At 32.8% G+C, this 23,385-nt stretch overlaps 2 protein-coding genes across 21 annotated transcripts in view; both read left to right on the forward strand.

The window, feature by feature from the left end:
- The window catches only part of chl1a (cell adhesion molecule L1-like a), a 163,424-nt gene extending 144,990 nt beyond the window's left edge, over window positions 1–18,434 (forward strand). For 13 of the 20 annotated variants that reach the window (XM_087306005.1, XM_087306007.1, XM_087306011.1 and 10 more), the window contains 5 exons: window positions 1,331–1,438; window positions 4,522–4,680; window positions 7,735–7,860; window positions 10,591–10,663; window positions 17,344–17,935. In XM_087306005.1, coding sequence (XP_087162131.1) covers window positions 1,331–1,438; window positions 4,522–4,680; window positions 7,735–7,860; window positions 10,591–10,663; window positions 17,344–17,554 — 677 coding nt within the window. In that variant the 3' untranslated portion in view covers window positions 17,555–17,935. Of the gene's footprint in view, window positions 1–1,330; window positions 1,439–4,521; window positions 4,681–7,734; window positions 7,861–10,590; window positions 10,835–17,343 lie in introns of all 20 variants that reach the window. The other 7 variants (XR_015522908.1, XR_015522910.1, XR_015522909.1 and 4 more) reach the window with 3 other exon arrangements.
- LOC147831238 (uncharacterized) overlaps window positions 1–23,385 on the forward strand; it is a 650,544-nt gene that overhangs the window by 92,283 nt on the left and 534,876 nt on the right. The window lies entirely within an intron of this gene.

Genomic DNA, 23,385 nt, shown 5'->3' on the forward strand with positions numbered 1-23,385 from the left:
TACAAGAGCGCGCGCGTCCGAGGCACGCAGAGCCCGCGCGGCCGCATTAAGCGGGAGCGCGCACACTCTGCGTACACCCACGACGGCACGCGCGCACACACAGAGAAACACAATGACAAAAACAGGACGAGACAGAGCTAGTGTCTGAGCTCTGCCACCAAGACAAGAACTACAAATCTGCCACATTATGTACCACAACTCCATACATGCACACCACTCACAAACACCAGTTTCAAATTCCGGTGATAAGCACACACACAGCGAGAGGATCAACACAAACTGATTACATGGACTTTAAATACTACACACATACATTTGTGGGATGTGCAACTCCATTGTCAGCGTCTCGGTGTGTGACACCCTCAGTATTTTTTCTATTGAGTTTAGCAAATTTGATTAATTTATTTCATTTTAAAAATAATAATAATCTAGCGAACAAGATCAATATAAAGCCAAGCCTTATGTCTCAAACCATCTTTTTTTATGTAATATTACACCAGTATTATAATATAATATTTATGTATGTAGTATATTATTCTGTAAACAAATATCATTACAGTCATCATTTAAAACTGTAAATCTAAGGTAAAATTCTCTCTTTTAGCAAACCATTAACTATGAAATAAGCCTTAATAAACCCCTAATATGCTGCTTATTAATAGTTATGCAGTAGTTATGTCTATGTACTGGAATTAGTAATGCAAATGAAGATCATGGACAGCAGTCAATATCTTAATAATTTGCAGGTAATAAGTCACTAGTTAATAGTAAGACTTTAGTCCCTAAATTAAAGTAAACATATATTATGTAGTCTAAAAAACTAAAATATTTATGTCTGACAACCCCATTTGCTCAAACAGAGATCATGCCCTTCAATTTCCTTCAATAGATAAAACAAAAAAGTATTACAGTATATAAAAGATTGGCACCACTTTATTTTAATGTACAATTCACATTATTATGTATCATATTATTAACTAACCATAAACATAAACAGGCTATTATTGGGGATTAGTATTAGTATTAATTATTGGAATTAGGTAGGATTAGTTATGTTTAAGATCATGCTTTATAAGTGCTAAAACACAGTTAATATTATAATAATGAACATATAATAAGCCAGTAGTTATACGAATTGTGATTTAAACTACAGAGTTACTAAAATTGATTTCATGTTGGCTTAAATGTTTTTATTTACAGTAGATGACACATTTTTTTTCTATCATTGCTCATTCCTGGCTATTGGTGTATGGGTTTCTTTTTCAGGAGCTAAAACTTTTGAAAGTCTTCCCTGTATTGTTCTATCTTGTTTTCTTTGTATTTCTCTCAGTCGTGCTCAACGTATCGACCTTTGTAAGAGACACTTCTGCAAGAATCAGCTGGAGAACCAGAGGAGAGCATTCAGATTCACAGCTCTATGTTGCTATAATGAACCACCGTAAGATTCTCACTCCTCAAACCGCTTTGTTATGGTCCAGTTTTTACAACACTGAGGAATTTTAGAAAAAATAACCTTTAGGCCTGCAAATGAGAACTGTTTTGTTAATTTGTTTATTATTTCTGGCATACTTCTTGGATTCAGTTGTTATTTAGCATTTTGATCAATGTGCAGATTTAGATCTGTATTATAAACTATATAGAGTTGAAGGCAAAACTATTATTAGCAAAATGGTAATTCTTTTAACATAGTTTCCCAAGTGCTGTGTGACGGGGAGATTTTTTAAACAACTTTTTAATCATAATTGTTTTAATAACTGAAGAGTTCACACTCTAAAAAATATTGTTTAGACAAAAAAAATAATAAAAATGAACGCAACAGTTTGCATTAATATATTGAATTTACGACAACATCTAACAAAATGAAGTTCAGACAACAAACTTTATTATGTTAGCCAAATATTTTCTTCTTCAATCAGAGGCATTTTAAAAAGCAAAAACCTTAAATATATAAGTTGAGTACTCAAAAAAATGTTGTTTCAATTATTTTTTTCATTTTAAAATTGAAAACAAATCCAGTGCTATGTACTTGATTACATGCACATTTTCAAGTTTAGAACCCCAAATAAATAAAGTAGCCGAATTTTTTTTTTTTCGAATTTACTGTTCATGCTTGTAAGAAATACATTTAACAACATTTTTGTTTTTCTGTATTTTTTATTTGTATTAAACCACAGGTTTTCCTTGTTTTACAAAACAAAAACATGTACTGTCCCATATTATCAGTGTAAAAAATAACAAAAAAACATCAGTGTGTGGACTTAAAAATACAAAACAACTCCATTAGTGTGAGTTATCAACCCAATTTATTTGGGTTGCTATAAGTTAAATACTGTTTTAAAGCAACTGACAGACATAGTTACCTTTAAATTAGCTGCATTTTTAAATTGATGTAATTATCAATATTTTCCTGTTTTGAAAACTTAATAAAATTATTCTGGCAACTTAAAAAAAATATTTAAAGTTTATTTTAAATCTAATCAGCATTTTAGGATTTTTAAGTTACAATAATGTATTGAACTATGCAGTGGTAACAGACCTCTTGAGTTATTTTTTAGAGTGCAGATGCAAAAACCTCTAAGTGCTGTCTGAAATTTTCTTCTAAATTGAGTATTTTCTCAGCCTCCATTGTTTATGTTCAGTTATTTCACTTTAAAAGCAATGCAAACAACCTTTTTTTTGTCATACTTGTGGATTTACTGAACATAAAGACAGGAGCTTGCGAAAAATGCTTATTGTAGAAGAACATTTCAGATGGCATTTAAAGCACTATTCAACTAATTACTTATAACTAATTTTCCTTGTCTTTCCATGATGACAAGATATTATATTTTACTATTTATTTCCCATGATACTAATATTGAGCTTAAAATTGCATTTAAAGGCTAAACTGGGTTAATTAGGAAAACTCTACAAGATAGGTTAATTGAATAAATCATTTTGTAATAATAGTTTTGTAGACAATGAAAAAAAAAATCTTAATAATAGGAAATACTCTGAACATGTTTCTACTCTTGTAAACAGCACTTGGGAAATATTTAAAACATAATTAAAATTTAGCAGGAAGGCTATTTATTTTGTCTCCATCTGTATATTTTTTTGTGATTGCTCATACTATATTTTTAGTAACACCTTACAATAAGGTTGTGTTTGTTAATGTTGGATAATGTATTTATCAACATGATCAAACAATGAACAATACATTTATTGCAGTAGTCATTCCTCTTTGGTAATGTTAGTTAACGGAAATAAAGATGTTCATTGTTTGTTCATGTCAATGCGCTGTGCATTAACACACGTCATAGCAATATATGTATTTTATGTAAATAAATGCTATAAATTATTAATAATTAATAATTCATGTTAGTAAATACACAGAATAATATTAACTAATGTAACCTTATTGTATAGTGTGACCATGTATACACTGTAAAACCCAACAGTGAATAACAAAATTTTAAAAAGTCAGTTTAAAAAAAAAAAATGACTTTGACTTAATGAAAAAGAGTTATGGTAAATCAAAAAATGATAATATTAAGCAGAACTCAAACCTAATGAGTTAGCTATGAAATTATATATATATATATATATATATATATATATATATATATATATATAAAGATGTATTTTAGTTTTTCTGGTCACACTATATGTTGATGGTTGGTTTGTTGAGTTTAAGTTACATTGCATCTACATGTCAACTAATTCTCATTAGATTATAAATAGACTATTAGGTTGAGGTTGGGGTTAGGGTTAGTGTAAGTTGACAAGTACTTTCAAAGTTTCTAATTGTCAGTTAAATGTCTGTTTAGCAGTATCACCAGATATTAAGCAGACAGTTTACTAATACTCAAATGGCCCATCAAAATAAAGTGTTCCCATTTCTCTTTATGCAAAAATAAAAAATAATGAATAAATAAAATAAAAATATAAATAAAATTATTAACTAAATGATTTTAAAATTGAACTTTCATGTATTTTCAAATTTATTAAAACAGCTTTTGAAATGGTATGAGATGCAGTAAAATACCATTTACTGGTCAGCCAATTCGAATGTTATCACTTGATTGAATGGATGTTATCAGTGGTAATCATAGATATGGGCCAGTAGGGGCCTTCTGGATCATCTATCCACATAGTTAATCAGCTATAGATCGCATACGGCTGTGGCCAGAAGTTAACGATAATTAATTATATTATTTACAAATTTTTCCATTAATTGTATTTTAATAATGTCTACCCCAAACCCTAAACCCAAACGTCACAGTAATGTAAAAACAGATCTGGATCTGGAGTCTTCTCTATTTGCTAATTAATCATGTGGGTGGATGATAACAGCCCTCTGAGCCTACCAGTAGTGTTGACTATATTTGTCTTTAAAAAGTTTTATTTGCTGCCCTAATGCCAATCTTTCTTTATCAACTTTTCTAACCTTTCAAAGAATCACTTTACTCTATCATAGGCATCAGCTCTTTCTGCTGGGTTGTGGGCTAATGCTGTCTGGATATGCGGTTATTCCTCCAGGTGATGGTATCTGGCAGCTTTCAGAGGCTTTAAATACATCTAAAGGTTTCCATCTGGTTGAAGGACTCAGCCCAGGAACTGTGTACACAGTCCGGCTGCAGGCTTCACGCAGGGTTGGTGTCCCTAGCATTTTTGAAGAGGTTTTCAAGACCAGGAAAGGTGAGAAGTGAGAGAATTCAGCCTGTAGAGCAGCATTAGAGGTATCGCTGACATAGCACTGCACCTGATAGTCTTCCTGTGGCTGCATTAGCACTGTGGGCATTTAGAGAAACTTCTCCCATTCCATTGAGCAAGCTAGTTTTTAAATATTATACATCACTTTTATAGGTTTATAAATTACACTATAAAAAAATCAGAGAGAATCTGTGAAATTAGAACTTTAGTATAAAATATGATAGGAACATTTTAGCCTTCAAGGGACAAACTTGACTTGACTTTACTTTAAAACAATGAGTAAACCTATTGCCTTAAATGCGACAAGTTGACTTTACTTAAAGTGAGTGAACCTCTTGTAATTTGTTGACTCAATGTTTCGAATTTTGTACGTAGTTCATTTACTTAATAATTTTAATTAAAGTGAACTTATCAGCTTAAAAGCAAAAAATAAATAAATAATAAATCATTGTATTGATGCAATTTTAATGTTAGTTTCTGCTTCACAGGTTTGTATCAGATTATCATTTGAACAATACAGGGTGTAAATTATAATATACAATTTAAATTCTAATATACAATATGAAACAGATGTAGCCTGTGTGAATGTTTGTTTGTTAAATGTTTCTGTTAGATTAGTCAATAAAGTTTAATTATGCATAAATAAATGTGCCTGTGCACATTAATGAATCTAATGCCTTAAACTTTGATTATGTTACCCTACATAAAGTTTTTTTTTTTTTTTTAATAGCAATAGCCATAGTTGAACTAAATGTTCCATTAAAACAATCACTGCGTGATTCATTTGTTCGCATTTAAAGAATCTATTCATTTGAAGTTCCTTCAAATAATCTCTAATTCACTTTGAGCTACATATATCAGTGTTAGATTACGGTTAATGCAAAACTGTGTAGAGCCACGGCCCTCCAGGAGTTGAGTGTAAGAACCATAATATTTACACTACCCGTCAAAAGGTTAGGATCAGTAGGATTTTTAATTGTTTTAAAATGAGCTCACCAAGATTGCATTTATTTTTAATTTTTAATTTAAAATTTTTTAATTTTTAATTTTAATTTTAAACTAATTTTTAATTTACTGTGAATAAAAGAAATCACATTATGGGGTATTTTAACAGTTAAATCTTCAATATACAATTATGAAATATTTCATTGAAACTAGATTGTAAAAACTTACACATTTCTCAATATACATGTGAAAAAAACATGTAAAGCCCCTCCTGTTTTCAAACTAATAGTCTTGGATAAATGGTATGCATAGCACAAGCATATTGATGCATATTAATGATCCCTTGTGGATCGTCAGAGTCAGTGTTTTATTCTGTTTGGCCTTGTTTTCACCAGGAACAATGCTGTTTGAGGATATGCCATTTTCAAGTACTCAACTCTTATTACTAAAGTACAGTCTTATGCAGAAATTTGGGTACCCCTCTGTGGCTGCATAATAATATGCACTTTCTTTATAAGAGAAGATCACAGTAAAATGCCATTCGATTTCTAGAGAAAGCTAGATAATGTCATGTTTTTTATTTATTTTTTTTTTCAGAAAGAAATACATAGTGTGTAGTATGAGTAGCAGCACAGATGCAACCAATCATGAAAAAAGATATTTAAAATAGCTGATTGCTAGTTGTGCTTCACTTTATTGTGAACCTGAAAGTAGCAACATGGAAACATCAAAATAACTTCCTAATGACATCAACATGAATTAGGAGAAGTATTCAAAAAGCTATGGTTTAAAGTCTCTATCTACACAGTCAGAAATATAGTAAGAAAATGGAAGGCCACAAAAACAGTTTTTGTGAAAGAAGAATGTGCTAGACCAAGAAAAATATCTGAAAAGCAAAGGTGAATAATGGTTAGTATGGTCACAGACAACCCACAGACCACATCCAAAGAGCTCCAGGAACATCTTGCTGCTAATGATGTCATTGTAGATCATGTCACAATCCAGTGCACTCTTCACAAAGAACAGCTCAATGGAAGGTGATGCAGAAAAAAACTTTTCTGCATTATGTCATTGAGAAGAGTCCATTTTGGAAAAAATATGCTGTGGACAGATGTCACAACCATATGCTCTTTGCATGGTGAAAAATGAACAACATTCCAGGAGAAGAAACTGCTCCCTACTGTAAAATATGGTAGAGGGTTCATCATGCTGTGCGGATGTGTGACAAGCACAGTTACTAGAAACCTTGTCAGAGTTAAAGGTTGCATAGATTCCTACCAGTATAAGCAGATTTTTAAGAACAATGTTCTGAAATCAGTCAAGAGGCTGAAGTTACTCCGGGATTAGATGTTTTAGCAAGACAATGACCCAAAGCACAGTTCTAGATTTACCAAGGAATTCATGCTCAGACATGATACAATTTTCAAGAATGGCCATGCCAGTCCCTAGACTTGAACATCACCGAAAATCTATGAATTGATTTGAAAAGGCTGTTCATGCTCAGCACCCATCAAATCAGACTGAACTGGAGAAATTGGGCAGAAAGGAATTATCCAAAATGCCTTAAGCAAGAATCCAGGGACTTATTCTTAACTATAAGAAGCATCTACAGGCTGTTATTTCAGCAAAAGGTGGCTGTACAAAAGATTGATGTCATTATTCTGTTGGGGTGCCCAAAAATTTGCACCTGTCTGTTTTTGTTAGGACTTAAATTACATTGAATCTGTCGATTAAATAAATGTTATGTCACAACTCAAATGTTGCTTTTTCCCTAGGGTATGAAATATACCCAAATGAAATAGCTGATTTGAAAGGCCAGCAGCCTATAGCTTGTAACTATGAAAATTAGCATAGGTGGCCAAACTAAACTTTATACTGTACATATTTTATTCAATTTTAAATAGTCCCCTTTGTTTTTTTTGTTTTTTCTTTTGTTTTTTTTTTTACATTAATTGCTTTTATATATAAATATGCCATTAAAGGCATGACTGGTCTTCTATACCAACTGTAATTTTTTATATTTTCAAACTGACACCAGTGTGATTTTTCATGAATTGCAATTTTCCAAAGACTAACTCTCCTTTGTCCTTGCAGCTTCTAGCAGACAAGAGATGGGATCTCAGGAGTGGTTTGTGGGGATGATGTGCGCGGTGGCTTTGCTAACTCTGCTTGTCCTCATCGGCTGTTTTGTGCTCAAGAACAAAGGTGGCAAATACGCAGGTAAGACACAGACAGCTTTAGAGGTCACACAGCCTCCCACAGCCACTGCTAAACTCTCAGCATCTACAACTGAGCTTGGTGCTTTTGTAAATGTTGTGTTGTGTGGGTCTGTATGTCACTGAGAACTACAGACTTACTTCTAGCTGTGTTGAACAGATATCCTGAGATCAGTGAGCTTTATTGCCATGCAGTCCTCACCCTCTCCTATTGCGATCTTACTATGCATTGCTGTTGAAGAAAACAATCAGAAATGCAGTTAATGGATCTAATTGGGGAACTTCTTGACCTGATTACTATGGCACATTTTTACATAAATTAAATACTAGGAAAATTCTAATAATGTGCATTTATTAAATTTAATTTATCATGTTTTCCCACTACTGGGTCATGGCTGGAAATGCATCCGCTGTGTAAAGCATATGCCAAAGTAGTTGGCGGTTTATTCCTCTGTGGCCACTCTGATAAATGAAGGAATAGATTGAAGAAATAGGAATACACAAACGAATGAATGAATCTATTTAGTTTTTTAAACAAGTATCAATACTTGTTAACATTAAATCTTTCTATCTAGGATTTTTGTTTGGTCTAAACATTATTATTTGCAGTCCAGTAATTATATAACCCTTACCCTATATAAATATACATATATATTTATATATATGTTAACATTAAATCTTTCTATCTAGGATTTTTGTTTGGTCTAAACATTATTATTTGCAGTCCAGTAATTATATAACCCTTACCCTATATATATATATATATATATATATATATATATATATATATATATATATATATATATATATATATATATATATATATATATATATATATATATATATATATATATATATTTATATATATATATATAAATAATCAATTTCACCAAAGAGAGCTAATAATTCAACTGTATGTGCATATATATATATATATATATATATATATATATATATATATATATATATATATATATATATATATATATATATATATATATATATATATATACTGTATATATACTGTATATGCACATACAGTTGAATTATTAGCTCTTTGGTGAAATTGGTTGGTTAATTTTTTTTTTATATATATATATATATATATATATATATATTTTCCAAGTGCTGTTTAAAGGAGCAAGTTTTAACCAAATTTTTTGTAAGAATAAATATAAAAAAAAAGAAAAAAAAAGAAAAAAAAACGTAATTAATTGTGCAGAAACATGCTTACATGCTTGTGTAATTTAAACTACTATACAATTTGTGTCAATATCCAATCTTAGGGGCACCTACAGTATGATGACAATCATGTTTTGTAAGCTGTTTGGACAGAACTGTGTAGGTATAGTGTGTCCACTGACATATTGGTTCGCTACGTAGTTGACAATCCCCTACACCTCCCTCTACCCCAAACCCATCCATCACAGTAGCATGGGCGTTACCTTAGTGGGCAGTAGTTGACGATTGCCTACACCTCCCTCTACCCTTAACCCAACTGTCACAGTAGCATGAGCATTACCTTGGTGGACAGTAGTTGACGATCGCCTACACCTTCCTCTACCCTAAACCCAACCATCACAGTAGCATGGGAGTTATTTTAGTGGGTAGTAGTTGGCTATTGCCTACACCTCTCTCTACCCTAAACCCAACCATCACAGTAGCATGAGCATTTCCTTTGTGGGCAGAAGTTGATAATCGCCTATACCTTCCCAACAGTCCCAACCCAAGCGTCACAGTAGCATGGGCGTTACTTTGGTTGACCGTAGTTTACGATCGCCTACACCCTCCTTCCCATTTTGAAGCTCACCGCAAAGTGACATAGAAGTGCGGTTTCCCCACCAGTGAATTGATTGAAAGCCAGTTAAATGTCTGCTGAAGGACTGTTTAATGTCAGTATCTACAGATTTTAACTAGACAGTGTACTAATACTCAATTGGACCATCAAAATAAAATAAATCAAAATCATAATCAAAATAAAGTGCCGTTAACATCTCCTTCAAATAATAAAAAAATAAATAATGTGCTGATTTTATTAAGGACTGTTGCTGAGTTACCAAGCTGGGGACTAGGAAACAGTGTGGTGTGTAGCATTGCGTTTGCAGCAGCAAGGGTATGACAGCAAAGTTCTTGATTATTATGCTGCCATGAGAGTATAGTTCTTTGACACACTGACCTAGATAATAGCAACTTTTAACTTTCCATTGGTCTTAGTATGGTATAACTACAGAATAGAATTTTGAAACTTTTTTTTTTTATTTGAGTGATATGCTAATGTTCTAATCCAATTTTATGATGTATTCTAAGCTAAGCAAAAAAAATGCTTCTGCCAGACCCAGAAATCAGCTGAATGGCTAAAAAAATCTGTAAAACTAAACTGTTTAACACTGTGGTGAGTCATACACAGCAGTTTATCAGAAACGCAGTCAGAGTCCTAGATGCTTTCACAGAACAAATCACAAAATAATCTTCTAAACCTGTGAATATAAAGTATTGAATGTTTACACACCTTGTTCACGAACACAATTAGATATCAATAGGATCTCTTTTGAATCACAACAGTGTCCCTTTTGAAATGATATCAAGGCTGGAAATTTCAAAAGCAATTGAGAAAAATCAGTAAACAAAGCAAAGTGCTCTGCTTGAATGTTGTAGTTTCACTAAAATCAATTGCCTGAAAAATAATACATTAAAATAAACATCTCTCTATATTTTGTTTTTTTTGTCATGGCAGTAAAGGAAAAGGAGAACATTCCAGCTGATCCTGAATCTCATGGCATGGATGAAGAAACACCCTGTGAATACAGGTCAGAGAGCCATATTTTTATGTTATAGATCTCACAACTTGCTCTTCATCTCACTGAGTTGCTGTAACATTAATGCCTTTATCTTGTGTAAACAAACTCTGCATGCATGCCATTTACTTCGGAGCCTCATGGAAAGCACTGAACTGACTCTGTGTGCTCACTAGCCTACAGGTAGAGAACGACAAATTTGTTTAGCTCAAAAAGATCTTTAGTGCTGTGTTATGTGGTTATAGTTGTAGTATTGTATTGTGCTTCAAACGAATAGTTTAAACATTACAAATTTGTCATCATTTGTTGAACATCCACTTATTCAAAACATGTTGGAGTTTATTTTCTTCTACCACCTACATTTTATTGAATATATTATAATAGAAAAAATGTAAATATTATAGAATTATATTTGATATATTTAGAAATATATGAATGCATTAGAATATAATAGAAATCTATTAAAATGTAATAAATAAGAGTAATACATATTTTAAAAAATATATGACTTTAGATTTTAGTGTAAAGTTTGTCATGTGTGTATATATATATATATATATATATATATATATATATATATATATATATATATATATGTATATATATATATATATATATATATATATATATATATATATATATATATATATATATATATATATATATATATCTATGAAGTTTGTCACGTATATATATATATATATATATATATATATATATATATATATATATATATATATATATATATATATATATATACATATATATAATAGAAACTTTTATATAAACAGAGTAAAGTCATATTAAATTATTTTTTAAGGATCATTTTTGTAAGATGGTTCTCAACTATGATTCAAATAGTAAATATGTCCTCATCATCATACTAGAATGATTTCTTAAGGTGACACTGAACGATGAAATGATGCTGAAAATACAGTTTTGACAAGATGAAAATTTTAAAAATTTTTAACTATATTAAAATATTAAAAAGTTCTTTAAAAAAAGTTCTTTAAGCATTTTACAATGCACTTCCTGACACTTATTTTTACCAAAATAAAAAATGATCATGCCTTGATTTTTAATTATTTAAGTAGGACAGTAAGGTCTGAATTTGCTTAGACAAGCATCTTGTCACTTAACGGAAATAATGTACAGTATGGAAAATAAAGTCATGGTGCAGTGGAAAAATGTCTAGTGACTGGTCTGGCCAATCCTGGAGCACCTTGACTTTCATTGCCATTAGGAACTTTGATGTGGAGCCTGAAGTATGAGAAGGAGCGCTATCCTGCTGAAGAATTTGCCCTCTACTGTAGTTTGTAATGTTATGGGAAGCACAAATGTCTTGATACCTCAGGCTGTCGATGTTGCCATCCATTCTGCAGATCACTCGTACACCACCATACTGAATGTAACAACAAACCATGATTTTTCCTTCACCAAACCTGACTGATTTCTGTGAGAATCTTGGATCCATGCGAGTTCCAATAGGTGTTCTGCAGTTTTTGTGATTATTGGGATGAAGTTCAACAGATGATTCATCTGAAAAATCTACCTTCTGCCACTTTTCCAAATGATCAACTAGAAGTTATTATTTGACGCTCTTCCTTGCTTGGTGAGCTTAAGATTTGAAAACATTTTAAAATCATCACTATTAAAGAGCCAATAATCACAAATGGCTGGAAAGCTTTTAGCCATTTTGCTAAGCAATCATTTGAATGCTTTTCACCTTATTTTTCTATGCACATATGCATATATATATATATATATATATATATACCATGAAATACTAGCTAAAATATCAAGCATTATAAAAAGCAGATTTGTCTACACCCAAAAGAATGACAGCAGTATATAAAATCTGTCAATCTGTAATGTAAAAAAATAAGGTGGATGAAAGGTGTAATGTTGAACCAACATTATCATCCTATCAATCCATGAGTCTGACACTGTGTCACAAGCAAATTCACAGCAACCAGTAGCACATTAAACGGCATGTGTAGAAAACAGACCAGAGGCGAGCAGTTAACTTGTATTCTTGCATATGGAGAAGCTGAAATCCGTAAATGCGTTTCCATCTCATTACGCTTCGACACAGAGATGCTGCTTTTATTCCTCCCTCAGGAAAGAAGTGCAGCTTCAGCAGAGGTTTGGAGTGTGATCTGTACGCTGGCCTTGTTTGGGGAGTTACGCTCCAACATCTGCTATCTGATAGAGAAGAGCGTCCCGGAGCAGCTGTGGAGCCTCAGAGGCTTTCAAAACTGCATTACTCTGCCTTACACAAGGAGGCTACTGATTTATTACTCTGCTGGGAATAGAAGAGCTGGTTTATCCTGTTATGCCATTGATGGCATTTGACATGATATAGTGGGCTGAATACAGGGATTGTAAGATCTTATAGACAACCACAGGAATTTACTAATACTAGCTGAGGGAAGACTTTTAGATCGGCCTGCATTTAAAATATTGTTGTTTTTTTTAGTTATCTTATGCTCCCCATAGATGCTTGATTAAAAATGCTTAGTATTATGAAATAGAATTATGAATCAAAATCTTTATTGTGTGATGTATTCAGTTTATTTTGAAATCATTTTAATATGATTTGCTGCTCAAATGGTGCGTCTTTGCTTTACAATTATTATTATTTTTTTAACTTTACTTTACAGTTTATTTTTCAAATAGCTTCTAACACCAACTCTCTAGTGCCACCACTTGTCCAAATGTGCACATATGTTTATGCTAATAACTTTTGATTCAATGTTTTCTCCCTCTGATGATCTCTAGGCTCATGTTGATTCAAATAAACACCAAATAATAATAATACTAATAATAATAATAATAATAATAATAGTTATTATTAATAATAATAGTTTATTATAAACTAAATAGTTTATTTAGTTTAAAAACTACTTTTTTAACTTAGGCTATTTTTCCAATTTTGACCAATGGGTTTAGATTATCTTAGTTATGACATTCAAATTGATTAGTCAAACTACTCTCAAATAAAATATAATTTTTTAAATAAATTTATACATTTTCGGAAGACTGAAGTTGTACGATTTCATACGAATTAGGCACGAAACTGACAAAACATAAAATACATTTTCTTGTGAGATAAGGCTGATTTCACCAAGTAGGAAATATTCCTGGAGTAACATTTATGTTGATCCTAGAACAAAATTCCAGTCAGCCAATCAGAATTATAAATGTTTACCAATAATGTTAAGTTTAGGCTTACGGTGAGGTTTATGCACTTCTACATAATTGTTGTCCAACTATTATTTTCCTCTGACTTTGGGAAACAGCTATGGTTGCGGTAGGGAATAGGAATAGGTGGATTTAATTTTCAAGAAAAAATAGAAAAGATGCTAATCCAGGATCGCATCATACTTGGCAAAATCATGATGTGCACGTAATGATAGCCGTGAACAAAGTTTTGCATAGTGCCACCTTGTGTTCAAGAGATGGACAAATATATTCTATATTTTTTGCTTCTAGCTCCTTAACGCTTTTGCCAAAATTCCTAAAACTGGTCTCATTAAATTCAAAGCGGCATACTGAATTAAGTGAAATCCAGTTTCCCCATGATTGTCATTTGAATTTTGTCCAAAAATACTATTTTATGCAAACACACACTGCATCTTAAATGGTGCACGATACACTCTGTACTTGTGCATTATGTACTTATACACTCATACAGCATAGTATATGAATTTAGTTTCTCAATTGGAACACTAACATTTTTTTTTTATTTAGCAGATATTCAAACCATTGCCAAATTAGTGAAATACATTACAAGCTACCAAATAGTACCCGCCATGAGTATAACCTCATTCACAATCGGGAGGTAGAATGATCACTCTCATGGGAGAATTTTGCATTCACAATCTAAAAAAAATGTAATGTAACACAATGCAATATTTACATAGCACGTTATTCGTATATGGCCATACACCTGCTTCACAGTCATGAGGGGGTCTCTCCACACCACCACCAGTGTGTAGCATTCACTTGGATGATGCGACGGCAGCCACAGGACAACGGTGTCAGTGCGCTCACCACACACCAGCTATAGGGGGAGTGGAGAGACAAGGATAAAGCCAATTCAGTGGATGGAGATGATTGGGAGGCCATGATAGTTAAGGGGTGAGAGAGAATTTGGCAAGGGCAAAAAAAAAATTATATAATACAGTGCCCGATAGCTCCACCCCTTCTGCTACTTGAGCAAAACTGCGGCCGTTGAATGTGTGAAGTGTCCAACATTCCACACTTATTTTTAATAACTGATTTAGTGCATCAACCGGGTAATTAAAGTGCACTTATGCTTTTTAGAATAAAAAGAATATTTGACTGTCAGTGCGCTATTTAATACTATGCAAAATTTGTAGTATGCGATTTGGAATGCACATACATTGATATATCTTTACAAAACTCATTATGCATCTTCAACACATGCCCTGAAAGTAAACAATATGTTTTAGAGCAGCACCAATTTGTAGCTAAAGTTTTTAAAAATATATATTTAAGTGGCTATCAACTCTTGGAAAGTTCCCCTTATTGTGATGTGACTGATCTTGGTTTAATCCTTAGGTCCTGCCGACGTCATTGATATCAATTATGCCACAATCAAACAAACAATTTGATCTTCTACAATTTGATTTTCTTTTTGCAAAAAAATTGTAATGTTGTATTGATAGGCAAAACTGTTTCTGTTTACTGCATCCTTAAATGTGCTAGCACAACATCTAAGACTTTATCTCTGCAACACTTTAGATATTGAAACCACATTTTAGGCTTTACACATACATTTGATAACAGTCCCACCTATGGGTCAAGTGTTACAAATCATCCAGGACCATTAAAATTTACATATTTGCCATACTGTCAAAAAGTTATAGAATGACTCAATTGGCAAAGTGTTTTTTGTTTACTGCATTGGCAAATGTGCTGGCATGATGCCAAACTGCACTAAGGCCTTATCATTGAAATGCATAAACATATTAACACCAAACTTTTGGTGTCACTGTCACCTTACTATGACTTCGTTTACATGGACATCAGTAATCAAATTATTTGCCTTAATCTGAACAAGACAATATTATGATTAAGATGTTTACAAGAGCCGCTTTTTGGATGTTCCTTTCATGATCCCGTTTCACATGTTATAGCACATAGTGGGATTAAAGTCATTGCGCCACCAGGCTATCGACATTTCTTCCAGAGTTTCATGTTCGGATGTTTATTCTTATTTTGTTGACTTTAACCTCAGTTTGGCACTTTCACTTTCATTCAGGAACATTTCATGCCATTTCATGATTTTGGATGAAGTATGAACTGCTGAAAGAGTGTTGTTTTAATGGAATTTGATAGCATACACCGTATGGGGGGAAAAGCCCTCTATTTTGTGATGCAGGTGTCTGTGGTCCTTCACTGACTCGGTAGGTGCAGAGAATAGCGTCAAACAGCTGTGTGTGTATAGACTATCCTGTCGCAAAATTCTACACTATGGTAATAGTTTGATTAAGGTGTTTACATGTCTGTACAGCACTTCAGTAATGTTTAGATTTCTGTTTAGTTTGATTATGACCTTAATCAGATTAAATTAATCAAAAATCAATGTTTACATAGTAAACTCTTAATCAGCCTATTGTCTTAATCGTAATAAAATCAGATGATATTTTGATTCTGATATTTTGAGTAAAATAACCTTAAACTGTCTTCAGCTATTCGTTGTTCTACTTCTTGGTCTGATGCTCCCTGCCAAACTTGCTTCTCCCTCTGGACTTGCTTGGTCCTTTAATGGCTGCTTGCAGCTTCAGTATATTTTTAAATTGGAGTTATTTTAAACCATAGTCCTCTCTTTAACATGTTACCATTTTTAAACAGTATTTTACTGGATTTTTTATGATATTTAACCAGAGCCTTAAAAAAACAACTTGATTGATACAAGATTGATAATATCTCTGTATAAATATATAATGGAAAAGTATTATTTGTACTAATTAATTGGCAAAGGCATGCGTTTTCTGAATATATTTAGCAGATGATGCAATGTTGTATGACGGTATAATGGAAAGATATATTCTATCGAGGTTTTATTTGCACTAATTAATTGGTGAAGGCATGTGTTTTCTGTTCATGCTAATATTTTATAAGAGATGATGCAATGCTGCAGCGTGAAAAGTTCTCCTGTGGTCAGCAGGACTATTATTTCTAAAAATAAAAGAGGACAAATGTCAGTTTATCCTAATAAATGTTCTGTCTGGATGCATTTTATCGCTCTCGCCAAGATTGTGGCATCTCATAGTAATTGGGAGCTTACGAGGTGACCCCCTGTCTCTTTACAGACACCTGCTTGCTGGCAGTCTGCCTGCTCTCAAATTGGCAGCTAATTTTGGTTTGTCCCATCATTCCTCAGGGACTAAAGTAACCTGACAGGCTGTTTGTCTACAGGCACACAAAGCATCTCTTAAGTCGGCGGCTGCTGTGACCGGTGCTCTGCAATTTTCTATCTCTTTAGTTTTGAGAACTGCCATCAGGCCTTGAAACCTTTGCAATTAGTAATTAGCAGAAAGCAGTGATTGCATCCTTCCCCTACAACCCCTCCTTGCTCGCTCTGTCTGCCAGCCTCGACTAGTATCATATTCTTAGTCACTCAGCGCCGAATTTGACTCATTTGTTTTGTCGTTTGACAGTGACAATGATGAGAAGCCGCTGAAGAGCAGCCAGCAATTGTTCCGAGACGCCACAGAGGATGATCGCAGTGAGGATAGCTCTGAGATATCAGAGGATGATGACTGCGAGTTCAATGAAGATGGGTCATTCATTGGTGAATACTCTGGGTACATGCGCAGGACGTCCACGGAGGTCAACGGATTGAATGGACATACCCCAGGAACTTCTTAACAGTGGCCCAATTTTATGAACTTTTTAAACAATTCAACAGTAAGAAAGGTTTTGTTTGAATGGTGTGCCATGAATGTGCCTATGCTTCTGCGTGATTGGGCCAGTTTTTCTACAGTATTAATATGAAGGTTGAAAATTTATGATTCTGCGCAACACAAAACAACTGTTTCAAAACTTTGAGTTTTTTAAGCAAAACTTTTATGCTACTTTTTCCATTCCATTAAAAAAAATCTTCATCAAATGTCGGGTAAATAAGTGTAACCACTCTGATTTTGCTCTACTATTAGCAGGATTGGAACTAGTGCTTCCACCATGGCAGGTTCATTAAAAAGGATGTTAAAGACTGCAGCCTTAAGCATTAAACATTAGCACATCTTTTGACTCCAGGAATCCGTTCTTCTTACATGGATTACTCAATTAGATGGATTTTCTTACTGATGTTTTGACACGATCAAACCATTCTCCTGTGGTCAGCAGGACTATCATTTCTAAAATTAATAGAGGACAAAGGTCAGTTTATCCTAATAAATGTTCCATCTGTATGTATTTTATTGGATGACAATTTATGATTCTGAGCAACACAAAACTGTTTAAAATCTTTGAGTTTTTTTAGCAAAACGCTCATGCTACTTTTTTCTATTGTACAAAATAAATGGTCACTAAATGCCGGGTACACAAGTGTAACCGCTCTGCTTCTGCTCAGCCATGAGTGGATTGGAACTTGTGCTTCTGATATGACAGGTCCACTTATAATGGTTAAAGAATGCAGCCTTTAGCACATCTTTTGAGTCCAGGAATCCGTTCTTCATACATGGAATACTCAATTAAATTGATTTGGTTATTGATTTGACAGGATCAGCAGGACTATAATTTAAAAAAATTTAAAAAAGGAAAAATGTCAGTTTATCCAAATAAATGTTCCATCTGGATGTATTTTATTCCGTGACAATTTATGATTTTGAGCAACATAAAATAACTGTTTCAAAAAAAACTTTTTTTTTTTTTTTTTTTTAGCAAAACTTTCATTCTAGTTTTTTCATTATATAAAACAAATGGTGACTAAAGTGCGAGCAAATAAGTGTAACTGCTCTGCTCTGCTATGAGCTGGGTTAGAAATACTTCCCAAACAACGACATAACTCACAGCTGAACTATCATAGTACGATGCATTGTTTGGAACGATGCAGTGACGAGTGTTTTTCAAAACCCGTAGTTTCTCTATCGCAGATCCATCGCTTGAACCACGTTAGTTATATTGTAAAATGCCCACAATGATGCTTTAAACGGGGTGGAGTAACAACTTCTTTAGAGAAGAACCCCGTAATTTCTTTCTGCAAATTATATTGTATTACATGCACACGCATTAAAATAAAATCCAATATTAGTTTTGGTAAAAACATGCACTTGTTATCTATATTATTTGAAATATATGTAAATGGCACATTTGGGACCTATGTTTACTTTACAAACATTATTGAGAACATTACATAAAACCACTTACAAAAGCTAACACATATTTTAATATATATGTCATATAAAAAATAAATAATGAGGCTATTTATCAAGAAATGACATGTTATATTTGTTATTTATTAGGAAATTAAAAAAAATCTTACTTCAATAATAATATTAATAATGATGATGATGATCATAGATATTAGTGTGTCTTTTGAGTCCAGGGGTTTGTTCTTCAAATGTGAATTACTAATTTAGCTGGATTTTATTATTGATGGATCATTTCGTTCCTTAAAACTTATCAGAGAGTTCTTGTCATAGGTCTGATAGCTCAAACCTGCTCAGAACCAGGCTAAATTTAATATAAACCAGATTAGATTGTGTAATCTCAGGCAAAGGTGATGCTGAAAGTACTGTATGCACCACCTAATATTTTATTACAATAGTAACCTATATGTTATATACACTGTATTAAAAAGTTAAAGTTAATTTAAAGATCAAACTAAATTTTTTGAAACAAAGGAACAGAAACTACCAAGGGGTGGTACTCACCAAGTGATTAAAAGTGAACATTTATTAATAACTATGTAGGAATATGGGCTAATTTCAAGACACCAATTTGGACTTTTCAAATCAAAAGGCATACTTTTAAAAATGTACAAACCCAGCTTAGTACAATTTCTGAGAGTGTATGGAAATGCACATGACCATGCTTTATAGCCTATAGACCATTTTGAGGGATGTAAACAATAACAATGGTCTTAAAGTATTTGCTGTTTTACATTTTTAATATCTATAGCTCCTGAGAATCCTAAAAGGTCTACATATTGATAAATAATGTTAAGACCTTTTGTAAAGTTATTAAAATAGTTTGACAACAAGCAGCAAATGTTCATGTTCCAATGGCATCACCACATTGAAATGGTCTGTATGGAATAACAGTTTATAGGAGTCATGCACATTTTTTGACAGCAAACAGGCATGTGATTTGATGAAGTGCAGGAGTTGCAGACACTTCTCAAACATCAAAAATGTTTTTTTTGGTGAATTTTTTTTTTTTTAACTGCCAGGTATGCCTTACGTCATGATCAAGAAATTTTTTAAAAGTTTGACTAAATAAATAGCTAAATGCTTGTAATTTTTGTGTACTGGAAAGTGTAAAGTCGTTTGCAGACTGCAAATGTGGAAAGTTATTGCATATCATATTAAACAAACGGTGTACTACAAATTTTAAAGAATTTTGCTCACATGGGTAATTGAATATTAACCAGATGATGTTTTCACACAGCAGTGCTGTCAGCCAGTCATTGCATTGCTGAAAATGATTTTGAGGATCAATAGATCTCTCCTTCATAGCCCTAGCAGTGATCACAGATCAGTTTGTTCAGTCTTTTAATCTGATTCATAAACTTATTTAAAGAACCAAATTAGCCAGAAATTAACTCATCTTAGATCATTAAGGCAAGGAATGAAGATCGGATTCCAGGGAAATGAGCTGTCTCTTAACTTTTACTAGTTGTCCTCTGTTATTCTCCCCTAAATCATCTCTTCCTTTCACGGTCAAGCTACCAATCTAAAAAACTGCAGGACGAGCAAATTATTTAGCGGTTTCATGAAACATTACTTGACCCAAAAATGTAGATTATTCCCTTTAGAATTAATGTGGATTTCATGGTTGCGTTTGGATTAGGTAACATTTTCACTTTTCCTGCTGAGGAAACATAAATAATTCATGGCCTGTCACAAAACTGATATCTTGACAGCACAATTTTCAGTTACATGTTCGCTTGTGTGGGCAATCACGTAACCTCTCCGCACGCCTCTCAGCAAGATACTGACACAATGAGACAAAACAATTATGTCCGGACTCTTCAGTATATCTACAAAAACATATTTCTGTTTGACCACGTGTTTGATTAAAACTGACATTGACGCCACAATGGGGAAAAAAAAATAATAATAAAATAAATAAATATATATATATATATATATATATATATATATATATATATATATATATATATATATATATATATATATATATATATATCGATTTATAAAGGTCAACGGTGGAGATGTTAGTTGCCATATTTTTCTATTAGCAGTAATAAAAATCTGTTTTTGCCACAAATATTACAAAGAAGCGGCAGGTGGTTTATGTTATCAACACTAAGATTACCTTACTATTTTGAAAGATAAGACTCTTAAGTATGATCAATTCAAATACTTTTGGTGGATTCAGTAAATCTTATACATATTTTAAATTATGTTTTGCCTTCAAAATGAAATGATTAAAAAAGCAGAGGTGAGAGTTACTAATATTATGTTATTTCCAGGATGCAATCTGATGCTATGTAAGTCCAGCTTGAAATCCTGCTAACATATTTATTATTACTGAGTGAAAAAAAAGCCCTTACACTGATAAATGAGATAAGACTTTTTTCTGCTTTTTGCTTCTACTTTGAGTTTTCTCTGTAGAAAAAAACAAGCTTTCTGTTCTTGCGTTGTACATATCTGTATATTTTTTCTTTGAATCCTTTTTGCATTTTTGTTTTATGCATTTCATTCTGCATAAAAGTACTGCTTATGAAGTCTCAGGAGGTGTTGTTATAGGATATTCTGCCATGAAATGGTTATCTCGATGCTATATTCAAACCTGAGAATTGTTTACTTCCACAAGTTGCTATATTTCTTATGCACAATACTATGAAACACTGACTGTCAAAACAGATTTTGTTACACTGAACTTACTTGAGTTCACTTCAACAATGAATAAGACAGTACAAATGCCTATTAAATGTTTTTTAGTTTCTGTATAATCATTTTGTGTTGAGTTTTTCATTGATGTTTTAATTTAACAGCTTATGACAATAATGTTTAGATGGGGCCTTGATTATGCAAATTGAAACTGCAAATCTCGAACTTGCAATGTCAGACACATTGCATTCAATGGAGATAGTGACATAACAGTTAGGGGTAGGGTTAGGGTTAGGTGCAGGGTTATGTGTGTGCATTAAAAAGCATTGCATGCAGCATAAATTGCAACTGCAGACCTGAATCAGAATCCTCTGCTTCTATTTCCATTGCGAAAAAAAAAAATCCAAATATCTCTTTTAACATAAAGAAGACCTCCTCTTTTTTGATAATATGCTCAATTTACTTCTTTCCAGTATTATAATAAAGGTTATTTGCTGCTAGGGTTGCACGGTATACCGGTACTATGATAGTATCGCGATTCTATGGTGCTAAAATACTGGCGGTGCCACTCTAGTTTGTAAATAGAAATATTGCCATTAATGATTAGTCTATCTACAATAGATAATGTTACATGTGGAAAAGTTACGAAAATGCTTACACGATTGTGCAACTATAGACCATTTTTTTAATGGTCTGTGAAAGCCCTTTAAGGTTGCACGTTGTATGATGTTTTCTGACGTTTCAAACGCACACCAGAATCAGTTAATTTCTGCTCCTGTCAATATGATTTAGTAGCTACAACAACTAGTTACTCTATTTAAAAGAACGGCTCATAAAATAAAATTTTTAATTACTTTGGATTCTTACCTGAAAAGACTGAGAAAAAAAAAATGAAACAATAGATGAAAAACCTAAAATAGCAACAGGAAAAATTAAAACAATTTTTGACCACTTCATATAGCCTAATAAATTTCATTTGGTATAATTTGTATCTTAATTTTTATGGATTTTTGTTGGCCAGTTGTCTACAAAATAAACAAAAAAAGAATCTATTTTAGGGGAAGTGACGTGGAAAAAAAAAAATATATATATATATATATATATATATATATATATATATTTTTTTTTTATATATAATAAGGGAATTATGAATTAAATTCAACAGGGTTTTTGCAGTCTTAAAAATTCTAAAATTTGAAAATCTAAACTTTAGGCCATAAAAAGTCTTAAATTTGCTGTTCTTGGTCTTACATTTTTCCACAGGTCTTATTTTCCTGATGTCCATATAACGCTACATCTAATGCTCATTTAAATTCTGTTTTGTTGTTGTTGCTTAGTTTTTGTGGTCTTGTAGTTCCCCTTCGGTTGGGGAACTTCAGTGCTATACAGTGGATTTGATTTTGAAAATCCACGTATGGAAGGATTCGGTTCAGAAGCCGCTTATCTAAAAGAGTATTGAACGGGCCAATGAAAGCAATGAATTGGCAGCGTAAGCTTGCGCAGGTGTGCTTCATTGCATGGAGCAAGCAAATGCCATCCTTTTCGCTTCAGAGACTTTCTGATCGAGTCGATGAGGGTTCCTTCTGCTTTGATCCAGCGATTCCGAGTGAACGAGAGCATTCTCCCATCCAGAGTGTGTTCACGCAGCGGCAGACGGTCGAGCTGGGTTTCTCCCTTGCC

Source organism: Danio rerio, chromosome 23 (assembly GCF_052040795.2).
Source record: "Danio rerio strain M-AB ecotype USA chromosome 23, GRCz13ab, whole genome shotgun sequence".
Taxonomy (NCBI): domain Eukaryota; kingdom Metazoa; phylum Chordata; class Actinopteri; order Cypriniformes; family Danionidae; genus Danio; species Danio rerio.